The 9,701-nt window shown below is 24.8% G+C and overlaps 1 protein-coding gene across 8 annotated transcripts; it reads right to left on the bottom strand.

Annotated features, from left to right (window-relative positions):
• Positions 1 to 120: 120 nt before the first annotated feature.
• LOC100863202 (RNA-binding protein 1) lies at positions 121 to 5,697 on the bottom strand. 8 transcript variants are annotated; one of them, XR_015293803.1, is made up of 8 exons: positions 5,566 to 5,697; positions 4,688 to 4,903; positions 4,465 to 4,557; positions 3,865 to 3,912; positions 3,689 to 3,736; positions 2,481 to 2,657; positions 1,210 to 1,296; positions 121 to 816 (listed from the first exon to the last, which is right to left on the bottom strand). XR_015293803.1 is itself a non-coding variant. In XM_003690491.4 (7 exons), exons 1-7 carry the CDS (start codon positions 5,649 to 5,651, stop codon positions 813 to 815), a joined length of 582 nt encoding a protein of 193 aa, XP_003690539.1. In that variant the 5' UTR covers positions 5,652 to 5,697; the 3' UTR covers positions 121 to 812. The 8 variants fall into 8 exon arrangements, 4 of the variants coding, with proteins under 4 accessions (XP_003690539.1, XP_012349960.1, XP_086769742.1 ...); XR_001113062.3 differs by having other exon boundaries at positions 2,084 to 2,657; XM_003690491.4 differs by lacking the exon at positions 2,481 to 2,657.
• Positions 5,698 to 9,701: the final 4,004 nt, after the last annotated feature.

Below are 9,701 nucleotides of genomic sequence, written 5' to 3' on the forward strand. Positions count from 1 at the left end.
ATAAGTATATTAGTAATAATAATTAAATACTTCAGAATAAGATAAGATATTTAGGATAATAATTTTAATAATAATTCTCTAAAATTAAATATTTAAAATAGGATAAAAATACAACTAATATATTGTATTCACTACTTTATTAATTCCTATGAATAAACATTAAATTGCTATTTGCAATAGGAAATTCAAAAAAATTATAGCATACATTTTTATTTTGAAGTCTTAAATTCATAAGAGTACAAAATAATTAATACAACATAAAACGACGGTTTTCTATCTCTTCAAAATTTCACACCAAAATCGTCTCTGGCCCAAGTCGACATATTTTACCGTCAGTTAAACATTCACCATTATGTTGATCGTTATAATTGTCCTCAATTGCAATGGAATTTTTTGTCTCACTCGTACACTTTAAAGCAATGAGCACATCTTGTTAAAAGATCCACTGCACTCGATGGTTTACATCACAAAAATTTTGTATGCGTCTGCATAATATATGTATTATGTGTGTACGTGTATGTGTATATGAAATTGTGCCTGTGTAGTCGTTCACAAGTACCTTTCTATATGTATGTGTTTAATTTTTATACACGCTTTGTGTGCACAAAATTAACAATTTAAATATTAAACACGTGTACATGTTATTTTTGTATCTCTTATAAATGTCTTTTTCTCTTACTATAATCATTATTTCGACAGAATATGTATGTGTAGTAACGATTATTTTTTTTTTATGTACATATAAAATCAGTTTTCTTTTGCCTTCTTTCCGCCACATTTAGTCCGTCCATTCTCTCGAACACTTTTAGCACCTAACTGTAAGTAAATAGAGAAAACACTTAGAAAATATTCATTTGACCATTAATTTAATTTCATTGTTTTGCACTGCAAAAAGGATATTTAGTGTAAGAAAACGTAAAAAAATAAAATATTCCAATATTATTTGATACTTAATATCACAGACTTTACAATGATGTTGAAGATAAAAATATTTTGTTTATTTAAAATATATAAAGTAATTCTATTTTCTTTCTTTATTTCTTTTATCTTCTTATATACGATCATGAAACATATCTTTTTATTCCATGTTAAATGGTACAGAAGTACACGATTTTCTTTATATTCTAGAAGTTGACTTCAGTCTTTCTTTTCTTTTAATTTTTCAATTTCTTTTCTAATTTGCTTTTTAATTTGTGCTAATATTAATACCGTCTGTCACGGGAATCCGAACGAGAACGGCGGTCTCGGCTGCGGCTACGGGTCAGAGATCTCCTGCGCGGGCTACGGGACCTTGACCTAAAATATTAAAAAAATACTTTATATCATTTTAAAGAAAACAATTTATGAATACACGACTTTCTACTTCGTCTTAAATGTGATGTGATTAATTTTTTAGAATTATCTAAAAAAAATTATATCTTTATATTTATATTTCTCTGAAATATTATACGAATGCATGTCTTAAAATTAAACGTGATTATATTAAAATGTGAATAATAAATATGAGACGAAACAGAATGTCGTATGTTAAACACATAGATACGAAAATGATCGCAAGGCAACCATAATAGAATTAGGACTGGCTAACTCCTATTCGCCTAAAGGGATGATAAAACTAGTTAGACACAATAATTAATATAAAATGACATCTCACCAATAACTGAGAAACCAATAAACGAAAGTAGGATTAATTTAGTTAAATTAAATTTTTACAAGTAACTGTTACAGATAGTCTCAATAAATACATTACATCTCTTGATAAAATATTATGCAACAGGCGGCAATTCCCTGGTCCAATGTGTGTACCAATATATCATTAAAATAATTACAGATAAATATTAACCAGTCTTACGTTCTGTTTGCTAAAAATCTATTGAAAAATATAATTAATAAAAATTGTCATTGGACCGGAGAGAATATGACACCGTTTGATTAGAAAAAAAAAAAAAAAAAAAAAAAAAATTAAAAAAAAATTAAAAAAAATTAAAAAAAAATTAAAAAAAATTTTTTTAAATAAAAAAAATAAAAAAAATAATAATAAAAAGAAAAAAAGATAAAAAATCTTTGAAAATCGGTGAAATACCAGATAACTGTGAACATGTAGTGGTGGTTGGTGGTGGTGGTACTTGATTGGGTGGTGGTGGGATGGTGTGTAGGTGGTGATCATTTTGCTTTGCTCAGTCGAAGAGAAGTGGCGGTCGCGTTGTTGGCTAAGTTTAACGTGATGGTTGACGAGTAGTAGTAGTAGCAGTAGTAGTAGTAGTAGTAGTAGTAGAAGTTGGGACGGACGGACGGATTGACGCGCCGAGAGTTTGACAGAAGTATTTGTTCATATCGCGTTGGCTGTTCGATGGATTCACGATGCTCCTAGCCGCTAGAGGTTGAGGTAGCCCGAAGAAGTCTTTTTGAAGGGGAACAGACGGACTGACGGACTGACGGACAGCATCGGACTGTCAACTGACGGACGACTTGGCTCCTACCGGTGACTGGTGGTGACTGATGGTGACTGGTTGGGAAGTTAGTGGGCAGGCAGGCTTTTTTTTTTGTTCAGTTTTGATTGCTAGACTTTTTTTCACGGTGGCTGTAGTAGTAGTAGTAGTAGCAGTAGTAGTAGTGGCGGGGAGACGAGCAGAGCTAGGAGCTGACGCTGGTAGAATCTGCAAACGTCAGTTTTAGCAATATAACCATCAAAATTATCATACTCCTGGCCACTATTGGTATACACGAGGTTTTTTTCTTAATCCAAATTCACAAAATTGCATATGTTTCACTTAGTAATGATAATATTATTATCCTAGACTGCCCACTCTAATGCGTATAAAAGATTTTACTTCCAGCTGATTGATTAAATTTATATGATGGATGTATAATATCAAGTTACCTTTTATGTACTTATCGCAACGCATAATGCAGTATACTAATGTAATATAATCTATATTTTAAAAGTATATAAAATAAAATTTAAATATATAAAAATAATATATTAAAGATATATATATATATAACAATTAGCATAATTAAAAGTTGCTTCAATGCGTATACGATAAATAAACATGATTAAAATACAAAGTGTATCTAAGCTATTTGCACTTTAGTGAATTTTTAATTTTTTACTATATAAGGAAATATTTAACTTAAGTTCAATTTAATATTTAATATTTAATTTAAGTTCAATTTTTGAACAAAGCTAAAAAATATTCTAAATAAAATTATCAAATACTGAATAATTAGTAATAATTAATTTTAAATACTGAGAAAATTAATCAGATTTTTAATAAGATCATAATAAGCATTAGAAATAAATTGCTTTCAACTACTGACACCAAATATTGTTACATTTATTTTTATTTGCCACCAATGTTATTATGTTTATTATTAATTTTTAATATCAAATTTTTAATTTTTTTTCTAATATTTCAAAATATTTCTTTGTCCTATATTTACCTATTCTTTTAATTTATGCTAAATAATTAAAAATATTTGACCGCCAATCATGACAATAGTGTTTAATATATTTTAAAGAAAATTATCTCTACATGTTTTATATGATATATTGTGATTCTGCGTGCAAAATTGCGATGATCACAATACAAGCGGTACTTGCAAATACCTACTTGTAATATGTAGATTTGTTGTTCTTGGCAAGGCCCTGAAAATTCCATAAAATTATGAAATAAGAAGAAATTACCTGGAATATCGGCTTATCGGCGATCTGCGTGGACTTCTTGAATAGGACCTAAAAAAAATTAAGAAAAACTGTTGTATGTTTCAGACTGCTAATATGTTCCTGATCGCCGTGTTTCACTTTGATTTCTTTCTTTTGTTTACTCGCACCTGAAAATTGCAGGGCTAGGAAAATCTTACCTTGGATAGCGACCCAGTGATCTCCTTCGGGGACTGCGAGATCTGGACCTATAAGTTTGTCAAAAAGATATATGGTATGTGAATCTTGTTCGCTAAGCATAATCACAAGGAAATTACAATGGGGAAAAAAATGAGTTATAAATGAAATTGCTACATCTGCCATAACCAAAACTTTGCCCTAGCATCTCCCGTTTAGGTTTCCCATGCAGTGTATTTAGTAACTCTTCGGCTAACCTCATAAACTTTTACATTTTACATAAAAATATTTCTCAAAATTATTCTTTTAATATTGTTTTGTATTTAATTATTATTTCAATCTTTAAAATTTTAATTTTCCATTTATATAAGAGTACTAGCCAGAAGAGCAATAAAATCAAATAAATATAATATATAATATATATATTCTATCTGCATTCTTATATAAAATAATTTTAAAAAATATCTCTTGTGCATAAAAAAATTCACCGAAACCCGTGCATCGTTTCTTGACATCCTTATTTGATAACTGCACTATAATACCTACTTGATTAGACACTTAGCCATCTGCAGCAGCTCAAATGTTGCTGTAAAATATTAATATTTAACACTAAGATCCCTTACCTGGAGTATCTTGGACCTGGTCTCCGTCCACCACTTGCACGTCTACTTCTTCCTGAAGACATCTCTACCCTCACTCTAGTTCCACAACAGCGTCTATAAAAAGAATAAAAAAAAAATAACATATAAAAAATATATATTAAAATTTATAATTATTTTATTATTACCTATTTTATTATTGTATTTTCTATATTTATTAATATATTATTTATTCTATAATACTTACGTTCCATCTAATCCTCTAACTGCATCTTCTGCATCTCGTGGATCTTCAAATTCCACAAAAGCAAATCCAGGTGGATTTCTAGCTACCCACACATTTCTAAGTGGACCATATTTACTGAATGCACTTTCAATTTCATGTTTACTAGCACTATTTCCTAGATTACCAACATAAACTTTACACGAAAGATCCCATTCACGATAACGTGACATTTTGCGTCTGTAATTGACAAAATCTTTCTGTTAATACCAAAATAAATTATAGTTAATTAATTTATAATAAATATAAATATTTCAAAAATTAAAATCTTTTGTATAAGTAAATGTTCTGTTTATAAAAATAAATTTATTAAACTCAATATCTAATGAAAATTTGACATTCATTGTCAGTATACTAAAAAAAAAAAATATCGATTGATGACAAAAATAATAAATATAATATTTATAATATATAAGTGATGCAAATTATATGCGTTCTTGATTTTAAATAATTTATTCTTATATAATGAATTCAAAAATGTATAGTTAAGCTTATCATGAAATTTAGTTTATTATATTGAAAAAGGAAATTTAGCCATACCGCCATGTTGTACTCACAATTTACTGCAGTAATGAAAACTAATTATATCAATTTAAATATTTAAATTTATCAAAAAAGTTATTATATAATGAGAAATTTATCTAAAAATTATTTGCAATATTATTGTTACACATAATGATTACTTTATTTTGTTGTTTGCATAAATGTACAAATATATGTCGAAATCGAAACCGACGCTACAGAAGTTTTGAAGAAATTACATTATTTGCTTTTAGTATTTTTAAAAGCAAATACAAATTATTGAATATATATTTGTTTTTAACAAAATATATTTTACTTACGTTTTCAAATCAGTTGATTTATTAAATAGAAAAATCTCGTAACATATATAAGCGCTCTCTTCAACTGCACAAGTAGAAATGCTCATAAAATGGTGGCGTATGTAGCGTTAATCTTCTTCCGTGGCCTCCTTTCTAAGATGGCATTGGTGTACATTACTTTCTGTTTTCTAGTCAAATGAAACTTTAATGCTATTTTAATATTATTATATCAATAATTAAAAATTTTAGAAATATTAAAACAATTTTTAAAACATTATTTATTTTGGTAATATTTGAATTATCGTATCTTATAATACAATGAGAATTCGAAATAGTTTTTTTTATATTATTTATAAATTAATTATAAATATCATTCAATAAAATTATCACATTAAATAGTAACATATTTTTGATAAAAATATTTTATTATTTATTTAGAAAAATATAATATCAAATTTTTCATGAAAATCGATAAATACTTTGTATTGACTCATGTTGTAGACAGTATGTAGAGTAAATATGTATTATATTTTCGGATATTATATCGTAATAATAATTAAATTTATAATAGAAATATGGAAAAATAATTTAATTATACAAATATAACAATTTTATTTTTACATAATTTAAATTATAAAATAGGTTAAATTTATATAGAATTTTATAAAAGAAATTTTAAATGATTTAAGTACATATAATGTACCTGCTATATTGACTAATAATCTTTATATAAATGAATTATACAGGTCAATTAATTTCTTAAATTTTATTAAAATTCAATTATTTTCAAAAATATATATTTTAAAAAATATTCTTATACTTTATAATATGAAAATTTTATGTTAAATTATAATATTCTATTATATAAAATTTTTAATATTTTTTTATATCAAAATATTTTTTCTTGTTTATCCATATTAAATATTTTAAAAACTGTAATTTTCATTTTATTTTCATGAAACATACTATGAAAAATTTTAATATTTTTATTATTTATTATTTTATATAAAAAATTTGTCAATTCATTTTATATTTATATTCATATTTAATACTAATTACTTTAAGATCTATTTTTTCACACATAATATTATCTTTTTTCATAATATTATATTATTTTATTATATTATAGTTGAAAAAATGAATTAATCTAATATATGATGATTTGTTTCAAGTAGTTTTTACAAAATTATTATGGATATCAATATATTTTTTGCAATAAATTTTTAAATGAATACGATTAAGAAAATTTTCAGGTTAAAAAAATATTTTTTCTATTTCTTTAAATAGGAGAAAGATTTAATAAATGAATTATTAAAAAGTTTACTATATTTTTTAAATATAGTAGAATAAATATATTTATGCATCAAAATTATAATATTGACTTTTAAAAATTTATTTGATTGATTTTATTACTTCTTAGTAATATTTTTGTGAATGATTTTTTTTATTTAATATTAGAAATTTTTTTTTCTCGTATTTTTATTTATTCTATATATTTTATGCTTCATTATTCATTTTTAAAAGTCTTTTGCAAAATAATTTAAATATATTTTAAATTAATATTTGTTTAACCTAATTATATTTTTAATATAAGTATTATAATTTTAAATTTACAAAGTTATATATTTTATATTTTTACAAAGATGAAAAGAGATAGACAATATATAAAGACGAATTTATCAAAGATTTTTGTAGTAAAATAAAAAAAAGATTTTTCTAATAAATTTTTATAATTCAAAAAATGTTTATTCCGATCCTATTTGAGATTAGAAGTAGTTATCCGATGAGAGGGATGTTATGCGTGTAATGTCTCTTAACTGATGTATTATGATATTATGATAGAGTGGAAACAATTATCGATATTTGATTGCGCCATCTATCAACTATTTTGTAATGTTATATAGGTCATATCATCGAATAGATGGCGTTATTAAAATGTGTTATGGAATTCTCTACTCTCTGAGCATTGGCAGTTTCACTCTAAGCTGGAACTAAATATTTAATAGAAGGCAAACCGAGAACTGTCAATTTAAATTGTCAAATATTGAAATAAAATGGTTATATTTTTCTACATTTTCTATTCCATAATAACATTTTTATTTTCTTTACATTTTTCACTTCATAATATTAACATTATTATACGATATTAATATAGTGTTATTATAATATAAAAAAATAAATGCACAATATTAGTATTATATTTATCTTTAAGATTTCTTTTTATTTAGTGCTTCAAAGCAATAATATAAAATCATGTATATTTTTTATATCAAATTTAATATTTTTTTCAGTGATATTTAGATTAAAATAAAAACATAAATTATTACATAAATTATATAAATTAAGAATCAGCATAATTCATTTGAGCGTATGAATTTATAAAGTAAATCATTTTCAAAGTATTATAAATGAAACATATAGACAAAAAAAAACATATAATGAAAAAGCTAAAATGAGAATTAATGAATCGATATTGTAAAAGATTGACTCTTAACTATAAGATATTTCTTTAAATGTAGGATAAGAAGAGTAACGCCATCTCGTTAGTATTCTACTACTCTACTATAACTTGCCTATAGAAAAATATTTTTGATGCGCAAAAGATGGCACTAAAAATCAATTTTTATCTTACCTTTATTCTATCTTTATTCTCTGTTTCTATATTTATGTTTAATTTACGATATTTTGAAGATGGCGTTCTACAATTTCACATATCTTCCTATTTCCTATCGATTTTCCGGTCAAAATTTATTATTTTATAAATCAATATTAATGATGTTGAAAATAACATCAAAATAAAAAAAAAAACTTAAAAATTTTAAAACGTTTTGAGATAATAAAAAATCATCGAATAAGAATATATTATTGTATTTTATTTCTGATTAAATTGTAATGCATTGTAAATAAAATAGATAAAATTTAAAAATTCTTGGATCTAATTAGATTCTTCGATATCGAAAATTATGGTAGATACGCTACTGTTAGAGAAAGCGCTAGTCACGACAGTGACACAAGTACTTACTTAGGATATATATGCGAAGAAGATGAAAAGATTCTAAGCGTGATACGATTACGTGCTTTATGCATCGGTGTACATTTATCGTGCGGTGAAAACACATTTTTCTCCCATATTTAGTTTAAAGTAGTCTGTAGTAAATTAATATAACATTCTAATTTTTCATTTTAAAACTTTCAAACCTATTTAATATTAAATTTCTCATATTTGAATGAAAACTTTAAGTGCAATTCTCTAGATCAAAAAATTATTCAAAAGATTATATTAATAAGTATTTGGATATATTTCTTTTTAACAATTTTTCAAAACATTTTTTTAATTAAATGATTTATTTTTTATTTTTTCAAATTTTTATATAATGCAATATCAAATATATATATATATATATATATATATAAAATTATGATATAATTGCAATGTGATAGAAAGACAGTAGTCAACTATAATTTGAAACAAAAAAAAAAAAAAAAAAAAAAAAAGATTAGTCGTTTTCTTTATAATGAGATTCTTTGTTTATATCAAATAATTGCAATTTCAAGAAAAAGGCATGATTTCTATGTAATATGGTAGTATTTTCATATTTTCATACGACAATTTAACCGGAGAAAGTTTCATTCACATGTTCGAATCAGTTGGAATCGGGTCACACAGAAAGAATACACCACATTGACGCTCTGTTCTCGATTACACATATAGTATTACGAAAATTATATTTGTGGCGATTCTTTTTTTTTTTTTTTTTGCAAAATTACAAATTAATGCGAGTTAATTATTATTATTATTTTTTTTTTCTTTAGAAATTGAACGTTAATTGTATGCTGACATAATAAAATTAAAAAATTTAAAGAAAAATACAGTTGATCGTCTTCTGAGACGTTCAAATGTATTTTGAAATTTATCTTTATACTTTGAAATCAAGAATCGACTAAAATATTCAACAGTCGTAAAATTATCCGCGGGTGTATCTGCGTTTCCCACTTTCTCCACGAATCATCCGTGAACATGTTGTTACGATCATTTATAATTCTTGCTCATCTTTTTATTTCTAAACGGTTTAACCAGTTCTAAAATAGTATAAGCGTGGATAGCATGTCGGGAAATGGAGTGAAAGCATAATAGTTTTTTTTTTATAGAAACATGC

Source organism: Apis florea, unplaced genomic scaffold (assembly GCF_048593485.1).
Source record: "Apis florea isolate Af1SG1 unplaced genomic scaffold, ASM4859348v1 contig_3496_pilon, whole genome shotgun sequence".
NCBI lineage: Eukaryota > Metazoa > Arthropoda > Insecta > Hymenoptera > Apidae > Apis > Apis florea.